Raw genomic sequence first — 24,053 nt, 5'->3', positions numbered from 1 at the left:
TGCATAAATGATTTAGCTTTTACTTATTTTTAACACAGAACTGGTAACATTCATCTGTTATCTTACACATCTGTATGGTGCACGTCTAGTCTCATAATATGGCATGTCTCTCCCATAAGTTGCTCACTTGCAGCAAGTTACTAAAGGATTATAAATATACACTTTTACCTATAGAGGGGGGAAGGAAGGAAGGAAAGTAGGAAGGAATGTTACGACTGACATCGAGACCACACACTAACTCAGTCATGACCTGAAGTGATTTAAGGGAAACACAAAAAATGTAAAGCTAAATGGGTCAATGGTGTTTTAAAGCCACTCAACTGTGCCATCTGTGTGTGTGGCCAGTGCACATGGTTCAACTATGCTGTGTCAGTCATAGGAACAGTTTTGCAATGAATTAGTAGATACAGGTAAACAGAGAGATTTAATGTTCCAAGATTTCCAAAAGAACTGATTATTTTATACTGAATGGTAAATGTTTAAGAAAAATGAAAGTGACATTAAGTGTGGCATATGGAAGCATATGTTCTCAGTGTATATGAGGAATGCATCAGATAAGGTCACCAGCACTTTCACAACAGCAGCTATATTTTTACAAATTTACTGGATTAGAATTAGATGGGATGTGTCTGAATAGCATTAATCAGCATAGTGATATTTTGTTAGGAATAATACAAACAGATTAAGTTTCTATGATGGCTGTTGTCTCATGTTAATATATATCTTGATTTGCTCCACATCCCTACCAATTAACACAAGGCCTTTTAGTCCATTGCATTTTTTTCCTTATTTCAATAGTTAACTGTAAATGCCTTGCTTTTAGTCAAGAAACAAAATTTGTAAATCATAAACTGTTTTAGCTTGACTACAGTCTTGGTTCGAAGAAAACGTGTTTGTTTACAGGGGTAACATCTTATTTTTGTTCAAGTCAATCTAGTCTTTCAAGTGAGTTTAATTACACCAAAGATTTTCACTTCAAAAGTGGAATGATAAAATGTGTGCCAAACAAAGATTTTCAGTATCCATAAATTTAGTGCAAGAAATTTTCATGTATGTCCAAAGGAACAGCTTCAATTAAAATGTCTACCCTGTATGGGAATACACATAATGGATGTACAAGCACAGGATGTTGGCACATGGTTCAGGACATATGGAAGTTTGGGTCTGGCCATGATTCATGCTCGGGTACGCAAATGGTAAGGCGACCGCTCGCGATAAGCGGGAAATCCGAGTTCAAGTCCGGGGAAGGCGCAAATTATCACTGTCGTCATTCCATTATACACCTTGTAGTAGTTCATATTCGCAACTGCGAATATATTTCATGTAATAGTGTTCTAAGATGGAGAAGGAAGGCAGAAAATGTCTCCCATTATATGGCAAAATTTTCAAAGAACCTATGAGAAGCCTGATACATAGTCACGGTCGAGAAATTGCATGCTTTGGAAATTATTTTTTTGTGTGGAGAAATTGCTGGATGCTGTTGATGGAAGTAAGGTAGGACCAACTGAAAGCAAAAATGCACAGAACTTGTGGGATTATCTTAATGCAAAATCAATGCTTCTTATTTCGACTGGTATGAAATTTGACCAGTTGCAAACTGTTCAGTCGTGTGCTACAGCAAATGGTATGTGAAATCATCTTAAGATATTTCATGAACAGCAATCTGCAACGAATAAAGTAACATTGAAACAACAGTTCTATAATAATAAAACATTGCACTATTATGCTATTGTGCAACATATTAGTAAAGCCAAAGCATTAGCATTGTCTCTTGCAGGTGCTGGTGAGCCAGTGGGAGATGCAACAGGACTGTCCAAGTTTTAGATAGAATTCTTGCAAAATGTAGTTTTTTTGTTACAGTCTGGGTCTCCTGTAATGAAAGCAGGCAGATTTTCCACAATTTAACAGCAAAGTTACTAAAAGAAGAACAATGTTTGTCACAGCCAAGAAATGGCAACTGTATTCACTGCTATTAAAATTAATCACAAAAAAGAGGAAAGTCAGAGTTTGCAAAAGAATTTAACAAAAGTTCTGCGAACAATAAATTGTATTGAGCACCAGTATTGTCACAAGAAAGGTCATTATAAGGCTGAGTACAGCAAAAGACTGTTTACATTTTCTAGAGAAAGTAAAGAACCTAAATATCAAGCTCTGAGTGCAGATATTAGAAGCATTTTGCCTACTAATTTTATGTCGGACTTGCTGACAGTACTGCATAACTTCAAACAAAGGATGGTTTTCAATATTTAAATGTCTATAGAAGTTCAAAGTTTGTATTGCCTTCTTCTGTATGGATTTTCCTATGAATTTGGATTCACATGAACATGTTACTGCCTGAGTTAATTATGGGCAAGAACATGTTTACGAAAGACTTCCTGCGGACTATAATGAACTGTAACATTCAATAGACAAGAAATACGGCAGCAAATCACTCACCAAATAAATGTTTGTCAATAACAACCAGTGAACCACTTCCCCACTTTGGGATACAGAAGCCACTGATATACATGTATACTTCTGGTCACTACACATCACAGGACACACCAATAAGCATGACTACTGGAATATTGTCACTGGATACTCAAAATTCAGAAAAAGGTTGCTGGGACTGATTGTTACATGTTGGTAGGGTATGAGTACAACAAGAACTACACAAGATAAAGTGTTGTTCTTGACAACAGAGCACCATTATTGGCAACTTGCTTTAAATGTGCAGAAAAGTAAAATTATGCACATCAAAAAATGAAAAAACTTAGTATCCTATGACTCTAAAATCAATGAGTCAATGTTGCCCAACTAATACAAATACCTGGGTGTAACACTTTGTAGGGATAGGAAATGGAATGATCACATAGGTTCAGTTGTGGGTAAATTAGGTGGAAGACTTTGATTTATTGGTAGAACACTGGGGAAATGAAATTAGTCTACAATGGAGATTGCTTACAAACCACTCACATGACCAATCTAGAATATTGTTCAAGTGTTTGGGACCCATACTAAATAGGACTAATAGGGGATATTGAATGTACACCGAAAAGGGCAGCATGAATGGTCACAGGTTTGCTTGATCTGTGGGACAGTGTCACAGAGATACTTGAAAAACTGAACTGGAAGACTCTTGAAGACAGATGTAAACTACCCCCAGAAAGTCTATTAACAAAGTTTCAAGAACTGGCTTTAAATGATGAGTCTAGGAACACACTTTAATCCATTATGTATCACTCACATTGAGATCATGAGGATCAGATTAGAATAATTACTGCACACACATAGGCATTCAAACAATCATTCTTCCTGTGCTCCATACATGAACTGAAGAGAAAGAAACACTAAATACTGGTACGATGGGATATACCCTCTGCTAGGTGGTATGCAAAGTATAGATGTAGATGTATATTCAAGATTGCAGTGGAATCCTGTGGAAGACATTTGAATGGGGTGCTTTCTTGTATTCAGGAAGCTTATTTACTTTATGTCCAAATTTTTGGTTGCTATTCAACAAGAGAAAAGTGAAAAGTTATCAACCAGGCAATAGAAGAATGATTTCTCTCTCTCTCTCTCTCTCTTTAGGATCCTCTGTTCTATTTACGCACTGCTTCCTACTCCTTCGACCATCATTGTGTTCTATATGTAACTTTCCCTGCATGCATCAGTGATGCTCCATTCTTATAGCATTCCCTTCCCTTCCCTGGCTCCGACACTCCCCCCCCCCCCCCCCTCCCCTCCAACCATCACCTCTCCTTATTCTTCTCATCTGCTCCATTCAATACTACTCCCATCCCCACTCCCAAAAACAAGACAATTAAAGTAGGCATGGCCTTCACCTCAACAGGAAAAGGAAGGGTAAACTGGCTGGGAAAACAGCAGGAAAGTTAAAGGGGGAGGCACTGTCATGAGTGATAAAATACCAGTGGTTATAGGGTTCATAAAAGACCCTTTTTTAGGGTAGGGAGGACAGAAAGAATCCAGGTTTTAAGAGGGGTTAGGATTGAGACAAACCTTAAGTTTGAGAAAGAACCCAAAAAACATAATTCAAGCTTATTACATCAGCATAAACAGCTATTAGTTAAGAATTTTCGACAATCAGTAGAAATTTCAACTCTACCCAATTTTAACTCAGTCAGTGTGAAATGTCAGCTATCTGTATTGCATCAGAATATAAGAGGTTTGAGAAATAAAATTAAAGAATTAATTATCTGCATAGATGAATCAGAGTCCTCAAACCCAGCTGACATAATCTGCCTCTCTGTACATCATGTGACCACTGGTATTGAACTTTTAACTGTTACAGGTTATAGGTTAGAATCTTACTTTCGTAGAGCAGAAATGGAGAAAGGAGGAGTTGCTGCATTCATCAGGAACTCTCATAAATTTAAGAATATAGACATTCATAAATTTTGCCTAGACCATTATAAGGAAGCATGTGCAACAGAAGTAGAATTTCACAAAAAATCCTTCATAATATTAAGTGTATATTGAGCACCTGCAGGTAATTTTAATGTATTCACAAACCACCTTGAAGCTGTACTGGCCCATTTAACAACAAAAACAAAGAAATAGTGGATGCTGGTGACTTCAATGTAGAGTTCCTTAAAGACTCTCCCAATAAGCACTTATTTGAGTTAGTATCACTATCATTCAACTTAATTCCCACTGTAAAGTTCCCCACTAGGGTAACCAATTGCTCACAAACAGCCATAGATAATATCTTTATAGAAAGGTCCAATGAACAAAATTATATTACAAAACCCATAGTTAATGGCCTCTTAGACCATGACATGCAGTTACTTCTGTTAAATGTTAATACTGAACAGGATATAAAATCTGTTAAATCTGAGCTCAAGAGGGTAATGAATAAGCCAAAAATTGATTATTTTAGGAGACTCCTCAGAGACATTCACTGGAGTTATGTTTACAGTGCTCATGGCATGAATGAAAAATATAACACTTTTGCTAATAAAGTGCTTACCTTATTTGAACACTGTTTTCCCTCAAAACTAACCAATGTTAGAAAAGTCTACAAAATAGCCATAGATTATACAAGGAATAGAGGTAGCTTGTAAAACAAAAAGAAAACTGTATCTGCCAGTCCACAACAGTTCTGATGTTGATGCTATAGCACATTAGAAGAAATACTGCAAAATATTGAAGACTGTAATACGGACATCAAAGCAAATATATTACAAAGAAAAGATAGTAATATCAGATAACAAAATAAAGACAATATGGGATATAGTGAAGGAATAGACCGGTAGAACCACATATGAAGAGGGACAAATAGCATTAAGAGTAAATGATACATTGGTGGCAGATGTGTATAGTGTTGCAGAAATTTTTAACAAACATTTTATAACTGTTACTGAAAAGATGGGGTTGTCAGGTTCTCTGTATGCTGCTATGGAATACCTCAGATAAGACATTTCAAGTAACTTGCATAATATGAATTTGACCCTCACTACTCCAGCAGAAGTAATGTCCATCATAAAATCTTTAAAATTAAAAACATCTAGTGGGTATGATGAAATATCAACAATGTTAATTAAAGAATGTGATTCTGAGTTAAGTAACATATTAAGCTGTCTGTGTAACCATTTGTTTATCAGTGGAATATTTCTTGAATGGTTGCAATATGCTGAAGTTAATCCACTGTTTAAGAAGGGAGATAAAGAAATAGCATCAAATTTCTGTCCATTTTCACTTTTACCAGAATTCTCAAAAGTTTTAGAAAAGGTAATGTACAATCCTGCTTTATAATCATCTTATCACAAATAACATACTGACATAGTCGCAGTTCGAATTTCTAAAGGGTTCTGATATTGAGAAGGCCATCTACACTTACAGTGAAAATGTACTTAATTCATTAGACAAAAAAATTGCAGGCAACTGGTATATTTTATGATCTGTCAAAGGCATCTGACTGTGTAAATCACAATATCCTCTTAAGTAAATTAGAATATTATGGTGTAACAGGAAATGCTGCAAAATGGCTCAAATCTTATATCTCTGGCAAGAAACAAAGTGTGTTATTAGGTAAGAGACATGTATTAAGCTATTAGGTATCATCCAACTGAGAACTAATTACAAGTGGGGTCCCACAAGGATCCATCTTAGGGCCCTTACTTTTTCTTGTGTATATCAATGACCTTTCATCAGTAAAATTACCAGATGCCAAGTTTGTTTTGTTTGCTGATGATACAAACATTGCAATAAATACCAAATCAAATGTAGTCTTAGAAAGAACAACTAATAAAATATTTGTGGACATAAATCACTGGTTCCTAGCCAATTCTTTGCCACTAAACTTTGAAAAAACACACTACATGCAGTTCAGAACTTGTAAGGGGTGTCCCATGTGTATATGCCTAACATGCAATGACAAGCAGATAGAAGAAGTGGACAGTGTTAAATTCTTGGGATTACAGCTTGATAATAAATTCAACTGGGAGGAGCACATGACAGAACTGCTGAAGTGTCTTAACAAATCTCTATTTGCAATGCAAATTGTGTCAGACATGGGGGATATAAAAATGAAAAAGCTGGCATACTATGCTTACTTTCATTCCATAATGTCATATGGGATTATTTTTTGGTGTAATTCATCAAGCCAGTCTAAAGTTTTCTGGGCACAAAAATGTGCAATAAGAGTTAATATATGTGGTGTGAACTCAAGAACATCCTGCGGAAGCCTGTTTAGGGAACTAGGGATACATACTACTGCTTCCCAATATATTTAGTCCTTAATTAAATTTGTCATTAAAAATATATCACTTTTTCAAACCAACAGCGCAATTCAATTCATGGAATCAATACTAGAAATAAGACCAATCGTCACAAGGATTTAAAGTCACTTACTCCTGTACAAAAAGGTTTGTGTTATTCAAGAACACACATTTTCAATAACTTGCCAGCAGCCATAAAAAGCTTAACAAACAATGAAATTCAATTTAAGAGAAGTCTAAAGGATTTATTGGTGGCCAACTCCTCCTACTCCATTGATGAATTTCTCAGTAGAACTAGCTGATTTGTGTGTATGTGTGTGTGTGTGTGTGTGTGTGTGTGTGTGTGTGTGTGTGTGTGAGTGAGGGTGAGTACAATCTAACTTCTGCATAATTTCAGTGCAGCAATGTGTACCTCGTAAATAAGTATTGTAGTAGTTCTATTACATGTTTATTACCTTATAAATAATTTTTTTTTTAATTCAGTGCATTACTGGAACCTTAGTAAATGAGTGTTTGTAACATGATTCTTTCGCATAGTGTTCATTAAAAAGAAAAAAATGACGATCATTCCACTTGGGACCTGTGGAAGGTACATTAGCTTATTTGTTTCTGTTGTAAATATCTATCATGTATTATTGTTTTTCTGACATGTTCTACATCCTGGAGGAACTCCTCAATACAGATCAATTGGAATGAATGTAAATCTAATCTAATCTAATCTAAGCTGTGTATGTGTGTGTGTGTGTGTGTGTGTGTGTGTGTGTGTGTAGGAGGAGGGGGGGGAGGGGGGGGGGCAAGTGCACAAGCACACACGCATGCATTTATTTGCTAGAATTTTGCTGGACATAGTTTGAAAGATAGTTGAAGTTAATTGCCTTTCTATTGATCGACACTTTACAGTGGATGGTTATCTTTATACTTTCTATAGCTTGTATCTCACCCACGTATTTCCAATACTGTACATATAATTTTGAGTATAATTTTATATGATCTGGAAACTCTTAGCACTGAGACAGACATTCAAAGTTGAATCAAAAACAAAAATAGAGCTCCAGAATCAATTTTTACTCTGAAGCAGAGTGTGATGATGATGATGTTCGGTTTGTGGGGCGCTCAACCGAGTGGTCATCAGTGCCCATACAAAGTCCCAATTTTTACACAGTCCAATTTTTTACACAATCCAATCGAACCTCTATCATGAATGATGATAATGATGAAATGATGAGGACAACACAAACACCCAGTTCTCAGGCAGAGAAAATCCCCAACCCGGCTGGGAATTGAACCCAAGATCCCATGATCCAGAGGCAGCAACGCTAGCCACTAGACCATGACCTGTGGACTTAGCAGAGTGTGTGCTGGTCTGAATCCTAACAGATTAAAACTGTGGGTCAGTTTGGGACTCAAACTTGGAACCTTTGTCTTTTGCAGCCAAATTCTCTATTGACTGAGCCGCTTCATCTCCTCTCTCCCCAACTCCACAGTAATTCTCCTGCATACCTTGCATGACTATCACTCCAGGAAGAATGGATACTGCAGAAACATGTTTTAGACAAATTGTTTCCAGATTAGATTTTTACTCTGCAGTGGACTGTATATAGATTTGAAACTTCCTGGCAGATTAAAACTGTGTGCCAGACTGGGACTCAACTTTATAAAGTTGGAGATGAGGTGCTGGTGGAAATAAAGCTGTGAGGACTGGTTGTGAGCCATGCTTTGATAGTTCTGTCAGTACAGCAACTGCCTACAGAAGGCGCAGCCCCCTGGTTTCAGTCCTGGTCTGACACACACAGTTTTAATCTATCAGGAAGTTTCAAATGCAGAGTTTTCTTAACAGTAGTCCCATGTGCCTATCAACAATTAGCATGAAATAAGAAGACAGTTTTTCTATTTTGAAATTTTGTGTGCTAAAAAATAAGATGATGATGCTGATGTACAAATGTTTTTATTGTGAAGGACTTGTTACTTAGATTATGAACATAAAGGGCAGTGCACGGGAATATAAACTCAAGTTTCTTTGATAGCTGAGAGATGCAGCAAGGAATAGAAGGAAGGAAGATTAGTGTTTGACATCCCATGGACAGTGAAGCAATTAGAGATGGCTCACATGCTAGGAGTGGGAAAAGAAATTAAAACCATAGTGACGAAAATTTGTGACAGGCCATTAACACAAAAGCATTACTTAATTGTTCAAATCTTATCAGGCCTTTCTAAATGAAACTAATTCTCAGTCTTTCATAGATGATAATGGGTTGCATGCATGTTCCACCTTTTCCAGAACTCAAATTTGCTATCAAAAGCTTTAAAATATAATTTTGAAAAAACTCTCAAGAGCATGGTGAAGCAATTGACAAAAAGTCCTTTAAAAACAGAATGTATTAAATGTAGTTCCAGAATTGAAATAGTAATAAAATGTATAAATAATAATAGAAATAATAATAATGTATGATGATGATGATGATAAAGTAATCTACTTAAAATTCTTTATACCGGATTTGAGCACTCTCTCCTACGCAAGGTATACATGATTTAGTAAAAGAACTGCTTGTTTTTGCTCTGCTCTCAATTGTAAATTTCTTCCATTTATAGCCACGTGACAAAAACAGATAAATATTAATTTCTTCAGAAGTAAACTGTATGAGAAACAGAAAGCAATATTATGTATAGCTAAAAAACAGACAACACTACAATTTTCCAATTCTCAAAACAATCTCTAAAACAAATTTCAGGTTCCTGGAAGCTCTGAACATTTCTTATCATCCAAGAAAAGTAGATAACACTAAATTCTCATTTTATAAGTGTGAATATATCACACAGTCTTACCTTTTCTGTTGAATTTATAGTAATCATTTTCAAACATTGGCCTTGTCATTCCAAAGTCTCCAAGTTTCACCACACGAGCAGCATTGACAAGGCAGTTCCGTGATGCGACATCACTAGTACAAACAAACAAATGCATTTGTTAAGCAACCATTCCAATATTTTAAAAATTACATGAAAGTTGAATACATAGTTGTTGGTTGTACACACCGATGAACGAATTTCAAATCAGCAAGGTAGCTGAGTGCTCTTGCTACATCTAGAGCCATTGAAGTCAACTTTTTGCTTGATACTTCATCTGATTCTTCAGTAAGTCTGTCATTTACTAAATGTCGCCGAGCCAGAAGAAATGTTTTCAGATCCCCTGTAATGGAAATATATGTTGATAAACCTGTAATCATCTGCTTCTTGGAAATGCACAAAAGACTCAAGTGCACTCAGTATGTAGAGTAAGCATGAGCTACATCAGGGTTACCACAAGTGAAATTCCTTGATATTTCCCCAATTTCCAGACAAGTTTTAGCATTTTTCTCTAAAAAATTTTGTGATCTCAAGGGTAAGTAAAGACATTAGTTGACAAGAAAATGTATGAACTTCTGTATTTCTAACAATGAGAGTAAAAATCTTAAGTTCTATCATCAACCTCTATTGTAATGAACTGTTTTTAGGTGGAGGAAGCAAGCCAAATTGTATGTATGTTTCATTAAGACCACTGATGTCATTTTATTTCAATAAAACGAAACATATTTGATGACAAAAATACACATTTCCTTGGAGTCACACAGCAAATTTAAAATGCCTTTGCTGATTTCAGAAATATCCCCACAAAAAAAGTAGGCCTCTTGAAAGAAGTGTCTAAGGTGTGGAAGAGTTGTGTAAACCAACACAGTAGGTGATCACCAATAAAATGTTGGTTTTTACTATATTTGTTATTGTCGGTTATTACTCACTGTGTTATGTCTATTCTTTTACAGGTATTGTGTGATCTTTCTTTCAAGAAGTACAGACTGCTAGCAACTGCCCCAATTTTCTTCTGTTTATCATCCATGCTTTCTAAAACTATTTTAAAAGTGTCAAAAATGTTCTAGAATAAATGAAATTCTATAAATTTCTGCTCTGTAAAATGTACTTGTGGTGAGACAGTCACAATTCCTGTAATCCATCACTGGTGGCCTCTGACCTAGTTAGGAGCACCACATTCCACAGATAAATCTCAAAAATCCACTGCATTACAGCACACACAAACAGACTCAGCCTGCGGGCATATTGGTGAGGCTAGACCTGGTGGGCAGGGCCTGCACATTAGTGGGAAATGATGGGCTTCAGATTGGCAGGCCTGATGCGTTAAGAGATACTGAAAGAAATTGCCTGCAGTTTTGGACCATCATGGAAGTCCACTTGCATAACCAGCTATTCATGTGTCACAGACACCAAGTTGATGAAGTGAGACCCAATGATTAGTACATGCAATGGTAACTTGCCTGAATACTCTGACAATCAATACCCATGGAGGCAGGTATCAACTCAATGTGAAGATGATTGCTGAGCTGCAGATGGGCGACAGGCAAAGTATTGCAAAGAAATGTATGATATACAATAAGGGGTGCCTTGTCCGGTAATAGGTAAGGCCCCAAAAGCACTCCTCTCACAATTCCAGCCCACAGATTTATGCCAAAGTGTGCCTGAAAGCAATGTTTACGGGTAACAAGTGGGTTGTGTTCCCACCAATAATGGCTGTCGTGAAGGTAGAAAACAACGAGTGAAGCTAGACTCTTCAGCCCACATCATGTTATTTATAAAATATTTGTTATCTTTCACTTGGTGAAAAAGCCATTCAAAAAACAGTTTTCATCGAATGCAGTCTTCTGGCAACTGGTGTTGATTTACCGTGTAGCGATATGGATGCAGTTCTTCATCACGAAATACTTAAACAACCAGTTTGAGATATTTGAAACTGCCGTGCAATATCAGGGGTACTTTGCTGTGGCAATTGGTGAGCATTTTAAGAATTGTGTCCTCAGTGGAGTACGTCTAGTCATTGGACATCCTCTGTCCATTAGTCATGGACGAAAGTTACCGGTTTTCCGAAGGCCTTGCTCCAGGTGACAAAAAAATTTCTTATCAGGATGGTGCCTTTGAGGGTACCATGCAGCAAATGCATGAGCATCAGCAGCAGTGGTGTCGGCTTAGTTACTGCATGCACCCAGCACCAAAAGCATATCGATATATTCATCATTTGTGTACTCCATTGGGAAGCCGCCTTCCATGAACGTAATGGGACCACTCATGGATTTGCACTGCACGGTTTATTGACACATGCATGCAGTTTAATGGACCCCACTGTTATGTGATAGGCTATTGTCATGTGATAAAATGCTGTCCTCCTTATAAACAACGAGAAGTAGGGAGAGGACATCTTAAAAAAAAAAAAAAAGTAATCTTACAAGGATAAGAACCATAGCTCCATGGTGAATGAGAGTTTGATGTCCCAGCAGTCTACTCGGTGAGTTACGATGGCTGGTAAAGTAATGTGGGGTATATGTGTTCCTTGATACATTCTGATGCTCTGCACGATGTGACAGTGTTGAAAGCTCCTCGTTTCCATACATATGTTTTCAAAATGTTCCCGATCTGTTCTGCTATAAAACTTTTCTCTTGAATCTGGATGGATCGCACACTGATTTACAAGTTTCTACATGCTATATATTACATTTGAACAAAGCAAATACCTAATTATTGATGAACTGATATTAAAATGTGTACAGCCGCCTACATCTTGATCTAAAACGAAATAAATTTTTAGATACATGATATCTAATGTGTGGGAATCAAGGTCTTCAGTAAAAGACATTGCGCACACTTTTCTCTTCTTCAAAATAGTCTGTAGAATGTCCTGTACACTTCATTTAGAGATGTAATTCCATTGGGATTGGTGACACATCAACTCTGACACTACGACTCCACATCCACTACTTAACACTGACTACTTGCAACTAACTGAGGGAATGCACATTGTTGCTTGCAGTAGTTAGTTCAAGGTGTCGCAGTAGTTACTGCACTGTCATGACTTGTACGCCAAGAATAAAATCGGTCTCGGAACTTTTCGGTCGGACGGAGTAAGGATTACACATTGAGGTGACAAAAGTCATAGGATAGCTTACACAAGGTATGAAAGGGCAGTACATTGGTGGAGCTGTAATTTGTACTCAGGTGATTCATATGAATGTGTCCGATGTGATTATGGCCCCACAACGGGAATTGGCAGACTTTGAGTGCAGGGTGGTAGTTGGAGCTAGACACATGGGACATTCCATTTTGGAAATTGTTAGGTAATTCGGCCTTCCTACATACACAGTGTCAAGAGTCAGTCGAGAATACCAAATTTCAGGCATTACCTCTCACCACATAGGAAAGGCAGTCACAAGGCCATGCTTTTATCAGAAAATGAGAGCACACACACATTCACACAATCACTCAGGCACATCTCATGCTCACATGACCTCCGTCTCCAGCCACTTCGTCAACCGTCTCTGAGAATCAGATCCAAACAAACCACTCCTCATGCTTCCCTGTTTCTTGCCAGCAGCTGCTAGACTAGGGACAAGGAGTGGTGGCAGCATTGGCTGCAAACTGAAGGGAGTGGTAGAAAGGGGAGAAGCAGTAAGAGTGAGGGAGTAGGGAAGCACCACATGTACTCAGCTGCACCCATCCAGTGATGATGCATGACATCTCAATAAACAAACCACTTCATCTACTGAGACAAAAACAAGACTTTACTGGGTTTTTTCCAATTTCTATTAACATTGACAGATTTCCATGGCACGTTTGAAATTCCCTAATATTCCCTGATTCCCAGAACTTGTGGCAATCCTGTACATGCAGGAAACAACTAGTAACACGCTACTTCATCTAGAATACAGATTTATTTCCTTCATGCTACACAACAAATTGTGAATTTACATGCGTTTGCAAAAGGTAAATACAATTAGTAATCCATTCCAATACAGTCACAGCAAATATCTGACAATATAATGACAGGTTGACACTAATAAATAAGTAGTACAGATAAACTGAGATTGGGAGTTGGCAATGAAGAATATCTGATGCTGTGAATTATAACCACTGTAAAAATGTGTTAGATGTGATTTTTTAAATGCACAATTTTAAATACATTTGTTAACAAGATAATTCTGACAGTCACTTGACACCATTGTTCTGAATACAGAAGCCCAAATAATTATAATTATCTTAATTTACTGTTTATGAAGATTTTAAAATACCAAAATTAGAAAATAAAGGGAACAAATGTGCAAGCAGACAAGGAAACCATTTCCACCATTTAGCATATTGCTGGATATTAATAAACTGTGAAGGGCAAGAGAGAGGAAAGATAGATGAATACTGTAGACTAGAATTGGAAGAAGCCAGTGTACTATTTTCTTCACCATTTGCCTATCTTTATCTTAAATGTTCATTGACCCTCATGATATATTTCAAACTGGATTTTAACTTGGGATTTAATGGATCCCTGAAACTGGAAACAAGTAGTCTGGTACTTGAATCTGATCTGCTTTAAACCACTGACACCTATGATTATTTTCTGTAACTTGTCTCTTTTTTATATGTATTTTCTTTGTCTTCCTATTACTCATTTCTCTTTCACTATAGAATAAGGAACATGCTAAAAAGTTCTGTAAAGCAGAAATTAAAAGCTTATCTTTTCATATGACAGAACTACTCTACTTCTTCATGCTTCAGCTGCTAGTTTTACTAATTCCCCTATAATGAGACTCTTAATTTTTTACATAAATGTTTCACACCCAATGAAGGTTCCTTACACTCAAATGACAATCATTTTTGTGAACTTAGGACCTTTCCCCCCCCCCCTTTTTTTCTCCCCCCCCCCCCCACCCACTCACACACCAACACACACACACACACACACACACACACACACACACACACAAATACACACAGACTCACTTTTTGTATATATTTTACACCTGAAAGGCTCTCTCACAATGTTGTGTCAAGAAGGAAGTGAACCAAGAAAAAAACATTGCTGAAATGAATACCAAAAATGGCTGTAGAAAAGTCTGAAATTTGTTCCAATGTGATGCAGTTGAGGTGATGATGTTTCAATTTCTTATAATTTATTTTATTATCTAGAACTACAATCTTAAGTTTGTAATATATTATGCTAATATATATCTCACCATACAGCATAAACTCCATCACAGTGTAGACAGGTTCATTTTTTGTACAGACACCCAACAGTTTTACGATGTTTTTGTGTTCAAAGCGTTTCATGACTTCAGCTTCACTTAAGAAATCCAGTTTTTCTTCTGTTGAAGAACCAACCTTCAATGTTTTGACAGCAACTGCAACCTAGGATGTCACACATACTTTTAATAGCACTGTCACAATCACTTTGAAAGAATTTGTAGCTGTAAACATACATCCAGAATACTATCCAACTTATGTAAACATGACACAACCTCTTGAAATACTAAAATGTGAACAAAATTGCATCAAACTCAAATGTTTCATACTACATTTACATGCATCTACAGCTGCATGCATATTCTTCAAACTAGTGTGAAATGTGTGGCATAGGATGCTTAACACTGAATTATTGAGTGCTTAATGAACAAGGGTCTAGATCAGACATACCCATCCTTTCTCAGCAAAGTGGGCTTCTCCCCCATACACAGTGCCAAATGCTCCTTCTCCAAGCTTTCGGTTGATGACTACTCTATCACGTGGAATCTCCCATTTGTCAAGAGTTCCCAGATTTGATGCTGATAGCAAATCAATGCCAAGATGCTCCATGTATCTTTTGGTCAGCTGAACTTTCTTCTCATACCTGTTTACATAAATATAATATTCATAAAAAAAGGTCCAAACATATTGCACTTTGATTGGATAAATCACTGTCATTAGACCATCGATCTAAGAAACTTAAAATTCAGTGGCAGGACAAGTAAAACTCTCTCTCTCTCTCTCTCTCTCTCTCTCTCTCTCTCTCACACACACACACACACACACACACACACACACAATACCCAGTGTCATTGGAAAACATTGGTTTGCTTCCTATTACAAACAAAATTATCTTTAAAGCATAATTTTACATTCCCTTAATATAGAGTTGTCCCAAATTAGACTAGTAATGTCCATTCTGTCAATACATATTAATAGCAACTTCAAAAAATGATGTATAACCAGTACACCAACAGCAACTTAGCAGTGTTGCTGCAATTCACAGCTGACTTCTTGTATTCTTCAACAGGGTAATCTCACTGACTCAAAAACTGCCTTGAAATTGCAGTAAAAGGCTACACAAGAACTTCATTCATCCAGACTACGTGGGACCAAATGTAATCTGGATAACTGAAAGTCTGGATAATCAAAAAATATTTGATTTGCAGATAACTGGCAAACAAGACTAATTTATGTTTCAATGCTGTCAGATTTTCTGATTTTCATACCAACATGAGAGGGATTTTTGTGTCTTCCAAATGCACTTATACATGCCATAATTATATATTGATCTTTACACCTCCTATAACCCTTTCAAGTCATGTCATTTGGAAATCAATGTCTTAGTGAGCATCATCTGATAAAAAATTCCAGGTTCATCTTCACTATAAATCTGGTGAGGATTTAAGTTTCTGAAGGAAATACTTCTTCAAATTCTTCACGGAAGTTTCCTACAGCCACTGCAACCCCCAAAAAACTTAAGTCACTGAAAGCTTATATGTGACATGAGGAGCTTTCCATCTTTCCAACCAACCTGGGCTGGCTGTGAAATTTAGATCATCAATGGATGGCTTCCTGCTTAAGTTTCTTGCCTTTTCCTGCACGACTGGACCAGGTATTGGAACAATGTGATCTCTTTTCTCACTGACCAATGCTCAGTGAGTAATGCTTCATACAGTGTTTGATTTCTGGATTTCTGTGCTGTATTGTTGTTCTGCAGACTGTCTTCACCCATCATTTTGAAGCCGAATCCTCAATTTCTTTTCAGTTTTTTCTCCAGTCTGACAGGTGATGTCCCTACACCATTGTCTGTAGCTATGTTTCCCAGCAGTTCTCCTCTGTCTATTCCGTTTAGTGCTTCCAACTTTTTGTGCACTGAAATGACCACTTTCTTTTGCTTTGAAGTCATTTCACTCACACACACACTGAAAACATGAAATGAAAGAACAATACATGCTGAACTCTGTAAAGAACAGAATCACACTGACCATAGCCACAGTAGCTGGAAGCATGGGACAAGTGATCTCCCTGCTATCTGCATTCCAAACCTAACAACTGTAAATACACTGCTCTGTACCAACTACACACTACACATTGTTGTGTTAGAAAAGGAAAAGGAAACAACAAATAAATCAGGACAAACTGGAAATCTGGATAATATGAGGTTCTCACATATTACATGCATTTCTGGCATTGCCTGATGAGAATCATGTAGACAGTATTTTACAAAGTTGATTATTATGACTGTCCTTTGTTTATATTTTACAGTAACTTGGTACCTGTTAAGAGTAAAGTTCAGCAGGTTTACACAGGGTGTTACAAAAAGGTACGGCCACACTTTCAGGAAACATTCCTCCCACACAAAGAAAGAAAATATGTTATGTGGACATGTGTCTGGAAATGCTAACTTTCCATGTCAGAGCTCATTTTATTACTTCTCTTCAAATCACATTAATCATGGAATGGAAAGACACAGCAACAGAACGTACCAGCATGACTTCAAACACTTTGTTACAGGAAATGTTCAAAGTGTCAATGTCCTCTGTTAGCGAGGATACATGCATCCACCCTCCATCACATGGAATCCCTGATGTGCTAATGCAGCCCTGGAGAATGTCGTATTGTATCACAGCCATCCACAATACGAGCACAAAGAGTCTCTACATTTGGTACCGGGGTTACGTAGACAAGAGCTTTCAAATGCCCCCATAAATTTAAGTCAAGAGGGTTGAGGTCAGGAGAGCATAGAGGCTATGGAATTGGTCTGCCTCTACCAATCCATCGGTCACCAAATCTGTTGTTGAGAAGCGTACGAACACTTCGACTGAAATTTGCAGGAGCTCCATCGTGCATGAACCACATGTTGTGTCGTACTTGTAAAGGCACATGTTCTAGCAGCACAGGTAGTGTATCCCGTATGAAATCATGATAACGTGCTCCATTGAGCATAGGTGGAAGAACATGGGGCCCAATCAAGACATCAACAACAATGCCTGCCCAAACATTCACAGAAAATCTGTGTTGATGACGTGATTGCACAATTGCGTGCGGATTCTCATCGGCCCGCACATGTTGATTGTGAAAATTTACAATTTGATCATGTTGGAATGAAGCCTTATCCGTAAAGAGAACATTTGAACATTCGCACTGAAATGAGGATTGACACATTGTTGGATGAACCATTCGCAGAAGTGTACCCGTGGAGGCCAATCAGCTGCTGATAGTGCCTGCACATGCTGTACATGGTACGGAAAGAACTGGTTCTCCCGTAGCACTCTCCACACAGTGACGTGGTCAACGTTACCTTGTACAGCAGCAACTTCTCTGACGCTGACATTAGGCTTATCGTCAACTGCATGAAGAATTGCCTCGTCCATTGCAGGTGTCCTCAGCATTCTAGGTCTTCCCCAGTTGCGAGTCATAGGCTGGAACGTTCTGTGCTCCCTAAGACGCCGATCAATTGCTTTGAATGTATTCCTGTCGGGACACCTTCGTTCTGGAAATCTGTCTCGATACAAATGTACCGCACCACGGCTATTGCCCCATGCTAATCCATACATCAAATGGGTGTCTGCCAACTCCGCATTTGTAAACATTGCACTGACTGCAAAACCACGTTCGTGATTAACACTAACCTGTTGATGCTACGTACTAACGTGCTTGATGCTAGTACTGTAGAGCAATGAGTCGCATGTCAACACAAGCACCAAAGTCAACGTTACCTTCAATTGGGCCAACTGGCGGTGAATCAAGGAAGTACAGTACATACTGATGAAACTAAAATGAGCTCTAACATGGAAATTAAGCGTTTACGGACACATGTCCGCATAACATCTTTTCTTTATTAGTGTGTGAGGAATGTTTCCTGAAAGTTTGGCCGTACCTTTTGTAACACCCTGTATATGTATAAAAATCATGATAGGGTAATCTTATTAACTCACCTTCTCTTTACAAAAATAAAGGCAATTATCAGCAATATCCCAAGAATGCTGAAGCCTATGACATTTGCCACTACAACAGCTATCTCACAAGTAACTCCAAGACCATCTGCAAGACCTTGAACATAACAGACTGATGGTGGTTCTGTACCATCACTGGGCAGCTTTCCATCAGATGAAAGCCACACTACTGCAGATTCATTGAAATGTAAACTGTCATGCAAAAAGAAAAATGGAGTGAATGAGTAAAACAGCTTTCACGTCATTATGCAAATAGCACTATATTAGATCATGCATGGTAAACAGCAGTTTTAACATAATACCATAACGAGAAACTTACGTGTAAAAAGAAACTGTTAAGCAACTAAAACAACATGAAGATATGGTGGGAGAGCAGCAATATGATTGTATTTAAATAAAGGATTACAGTTACTGAGAATGGAGAAATGTTGGATAGAAAGAGCTTCAACATCAATATGAAAAGACTAGATTGCTGCTCATCACATAGAGTAGGCACTGAGTTGCAGACAGGTGTAATGAAAAACACTGTTCAATATTTAAGCTTTTGGACAAAAAATTCCTTCCAAAATAGAAAAAACACACACATTCACACAAAAACTACACTGACACACATGGGCACTGAGTCCAGGTGCTAAGGCCTGACTGCAGACTGTGACTGTCTGACCTTCTGGGGGTGGGGAGTGGTAGTAAGGAGGAGGTGAGGAGGCACAGGATGGGAAGGTGGAAGGATAGCAGGGCAGGAGTGGGAGAAGATGTGCTGCCTTTGGGAGCATGCTGGGACATGGTGGGGACAGAACAGGGTTGCTAGGTGCAGAGTTGAAAAGCTATGCTGAAGGACGGTGGGAGGGGTGGGGAAGAGAAGAGGAGAGAAAGGGAAAAGATTGGTAGGTGTACTGGTGGGATAGAAGGTGTGTGAACATGGAAAGGGATAGGTAGGGGGAAGACAGGGGGGTAGCAAAGCTTCACCCCAGTGTCTTTCCCCAAACCTACCTTACTATTCAGTGCCACATGCTTTCTTCCACCACCCATCCCAGCAGATCCCTGCTCAGATCACATGAACTCACAGTCTGCAGTCAAGCTCCAGCAACCAGACACAGTGGCCATTTGTGAGTGAATTGACCTTGTGTGGATATGTGTGTGTGTTTTCTGTTTCAGAAGATGGACTTCTACGTCCAAACACTTAAAGGTTTAGCAACGTTTTTCATTGTGCCAGTCTGCAACTCAGTACCTCCAATATGTGGTGAGTAATTACCTGCCATTTTCATATTATTGTTATTGTATCTGGGCGTTTCCACTGTTTGACAGGAAGTATTTTCATTTTCTGTGAAGTGAATAATAATCAATGTGCACACAGAATAGGGAAAAATGACAAACACTTTCAGTTTCATAGTTTTAAAGTAATGTGAAAGAAAAAGAACTGCATGCACAATGCTCTTGTTCAAAAGTTTATTGTTGCAGAATAATGCAGTCACGGAGAAAAGATGAGACAGAAGAGTGGGGAAAGTACACTGCATAAAAGAGTGAAGACAAAAGGATAGCAAATGGTAAATTTTGGACAAGGAGATGTATTGTTTCTTCTTATGGAAAGGAAAGAAACTGGTGACATTTAGAATGTTATTAATATTGATGATGTTCAAAAGTATGCAGTAAGAAGCTGAAAAACATATTCAACAAGGAAAGAGAAGGTAGCTTCAAATCCGCAGCAATGTAAACTTAGGTCAATAAGAAATAGAGAGCTGACCTACAAGGAACTATCTTATGTATAACAATAATAACAATAGAGGAGGGGAGGGGGTATTTTGTCATTCTTGTATTTTCTGAGAAAGCATTGCTCAAAATATCACAACAGTTGTACAGTAAGTTTATTTACATCATGGAAGGTTAGGGGCCTGCAGATAGTGCAAGCTAGGTGATGCAGAGAATACACAAAGAAGATTATCTACTTCTTAATGTGCAGAGATCAATAATGATTGATGGTTATTTCAATTCCCATAAAAATTAAATACTTCAGGTTTCTGTTCAAACTCTGCATTGTGATTTGCAACTTACTAATTTGTAAATTTGTTGGTAAAATGTAATGCAAGAGTTCCCATGCTGGTAAGTTGCTCATAGCTGTTCAAGAAACTTTTAATAGGCTGAATGATTCCCAGACAGGAAAACCATCAACTGAATGGGAGTAAGTGTTTCAAATATTTCTATGTACATAACAGATTATTTTAAATAAAATATAGTGATGTATGGAATTTTTAAGGGGGGCAAGACATGGCTAGTGTTAAATTAAAACAACAGAAGTAATGGACACAAAAAATGTCAGCCAAATGACTACCCTCACAAAAGTGAAAGTATAGCCATGAACACAGGAAAACAACCCAGCAAACACTGTCACTGCATGGAAAGCACAGGAGAACATGAATATTAATTTCAAATATAAATCTGTTTCAAATAGCACAAAAATTAATAATGAACTGTACACAGTTAGTCACTCAGTTGCTTGGACAGCAGTAGTTTCTGTCCTGCCCTTCAACAGAAACATCCGATGAAGTACAACAATTAAAAAACATTGATCACAGCAACAAAACAAAGAAAGTAATACAAAGACTGAATAAACAAGGGAACTATGTATGATGAAGGTAGTGATGTGCCAGTGAAAGACAGTATTAAAGCTGAGAGTGTTACAAGAGAGATGGTTATGGAAAGAATTCTAGTCAATTGTTACAAAAATGTCTATAATTCAGCATTGTTTTGTGGTATGAGCATGATATGAGGCAGAACAAGTGTTTTGTTTGTGGAGTACGGACTCTAACATATTACATCTGCATCTATGTGATTACTCTGCAATTCACACTTAAGTGATTGGTACAGGGTTCTTCGAAACACTTTCAGACTATTTCTTCACTGTTCCACTCTGTAACAGTGTGTGGGGAAAATGAGCACTTAAATCTTTCTGTACAAGCTCTGATTTTGCTTATTTTATTATGATCATCATTTCTCCCTGTGTAGGATGGTGACAATATAACAATTTCATATTTAGAGAAGAAATTTGATGATTTAAATTTTGTGAAAACATTTCACCACAGCAAAAAATGCCTTTGTTGTAATGACTACCATCCCAACTTGCTTATAATTTCCATGGCACTCCCTCCCCTATTTCATGATGATAAAAATGAACTGCCCTTCACTGAACCTTTTTGATGTCCTCCTTCAATCATATTCGGTAACAATTTCATACAGCATAGCAGTACTCTAGCAGAGGATGATCAGGTGTAGTGTAGGCAGTCTTTGTAGTAGTTCTGTTGCCTCTTCTAAGTTTTACACCATTGAAAAGCAGTCTTTGGTTTGCCTTCCTCACAACATTATCTATGTGATCATTCCAGCTTAACTTGTCTGTAATTATAGTTCATATGTATTTAGTCAAATTGACAGCCTTTAAATTTGTATGATTTATTGTGTAATTGAAATTTAATGGATTTCCTTTTGTACTTGTGTGGATGACCGCTCAGTATTCCTTATTGAAAGATAGTTGGCACTTTTCATGCCATTCGGATATTTTGTGTGTCATTTCGATGTTGGTTTTGATCTTCTGATGACTTTACTGCAAACAATAAAAGAGGGTTGCTCAGATTGACTCTACATCTTTTATGTAGATTAGGAACAGCAGAGAGCCAATAACACTTCCTTGGAGAGCACCAAATATCATTTCCATTTTATTCAGTGATCTGCCATTGATTACTACACAATGAAACTGTTCTGAGAGGAAATCATGGATCCAGTTGCACAACTGAAGTGATATTGAATAGGCATACAGTTTGATTAGAAGTCTCTTGTGAGGAATGGTACCAAAAGCATATGCACACATGGCTGCCAACTCCAGCACCTTGAGCCGGAATACATCACATGAGATGCAAGCAGCAGTCTGGAGAGGGTGAGAGGGGGGGGGGGGGGGGGGGGAGAGGGGCGAGGGAAAGATGGAGGGATAGTAGTGTACTGGTGAGGAGAGAGATAAACACTGTCTGGTGAAGTGTGCAGGGACTAGACTCCAGCAGGCACAGTGTCAGGATGCTGTGGGGCAGGGAGGTGGGAAAAAGGAACAAAAAAGGAGAGGCACAGGAAAGACAGGTGGATGTGTTGGCAGAGAGATGCAAATAAACAGTGTGCAAGACGAGAATAGGGAGGAGATGATAGGACATTGGGGGTGGAAATTGTTGGGTGGAGGGTGTGGGAACAGTATTTTACCATAGGTTGAGGCCCTGATAATTATGGGATTGGAGAATGTGTTGCAAAGATAACTCCCACCTGTGCAGTTCAGATAAGCTGGTGGTGAAGGGAAGGATCCAGATTGCTAGGATAGTGAGGCAGCCACTGAAATCAAGTATGTTATGTTCAGGTGCATGTTGTGCCAAGGGCAGTCTACTTTGCTCTTGGCCACAGTTTGGCAGTGGCCATTCATCCTCGTGGGCAGCTGGCTGGTAGTCGTACCAAAATAAAATCCTGTGCAATGATTGCAGCAGAGCCGTTAACGAACATGGCCACTTTCACAGGTGGCTACCATCACTTCCATCTCCCCCTCCCCTTCCCCTTCTGTACTCTCTCCAGATCACTGCATGCACCCCATGTGATGTTGCATTCTGGCCTGAGATGCTGGAGCTGCATGTGCTTGCTTGCTTGTGTGCGTGTGTGTGTGTGTGTGTGTGTGTGTGTGTGTGTGTGTTTACTGACAAAGGATGTGGCCGAAAGCTGCATATGAATGTCTTTTAATCATGCCTCTCTGCAATCTGACATGTCTTCTTTCTTATAAGTCTCTGTTATGTGTATCTGTTGAGATCATTAAACTTATGGACAAATGCTGTGAATTATTCACCAAGCCAATACATCTAATGGTAACAAAGGTGTTGCCACCAACTGTATTTACTCTACCATTTCTAAACACTGTTAGGTCCTTTGTAAAAATTGTGGCTGAACTTATCTATGGCTTTAGCCAGCTTTCAGTACCTATATAAAGCTTCAACACTTTCTGTTAGCACTAGGAGCTCAGGTTCTTCTGAACAGTTTACAACTACAAAACTGATTGCTGCTATGTCTACCCTCTTCTTGGGTTCAACCAGCACCTTTCAAAACTGAAACCCTGTCTGCACCCTCTACCCTAAAAAACCACCCAGTTCATTCCACATGGCCCCTGCTACCATTTAGCCATCCCCTGCATGTAGTGGACATCTGACCTATGAACTGGAACCCAAAAGCCAGCCATTGTATGCCGCAAGTTGAGAAAACTGCTACCTACACAGTGGCAAAACCA

The 24,053-nt window shown here is 38.2% G+C and overlaps 1 protein-coding gene across 5 annotated transcripts in view; it reads right to left on the bottom strand.

The window, feature by feature from the left end:
- The window catches only part of LOC126479202 (uncharacterized), a 687,919-nt gene that overhangs the window by 8,125 nt on the left and 655,741 nt on the right, over positions 1 to 24,053 (bottom strand). For all 5 annotated transcript variants that reach the window (XM_050103765.1, XM_050103768.1, XM_050103767.1 and 2 more), the window contains 5 exons: positions 18,743 to 18,952; positions 15,213 to 15,405; positions 14,756 to 14,927; positions 9,750 to 9,903; positions 9,543 to 9,655 (listed from right to left, as the gene is read on the bottom strand). In XM_050103765.1, the coding sequence (XP_049959722.1) occupies positions 9,543 to 9,655; positions 9,750 to 9,903; positions 14,756 to 14,927; positions 15,213 to 15,405; positions 18,743 to 18,952 (842 nt within the window). The remainder of the gene's footprint in view (positions 1 to 9,542; positions 9,656 to 9,749; positions 9,904 to 14,755; positions 14,928 to 15,212; positions 15,406 to 18,742; positions 18,953 to 24,053) is intronic.

This window comes from Schistocerca serialis, chromosome 1 (assembly GCF_023864345.2).
Source record: "Schistocerca serialis cubense isolate TAMUIC-IGC-003099 chromosome 1, iqSchSeri2.2, whole genome shotgun sequence".
NCBI classification, from domain to species: domain Eukaryota; kingdom Metazoa; phylum Arthropoda; class Insecta; order Orthoptera; family Acrididae; genus Schistocerca; species Schistocerca serialis.
The sequence above is the reverse complement of the archived record's forward strand: the minus strand, read 5'-3'. Positions and strand labels throughout refer to the sequence as shown.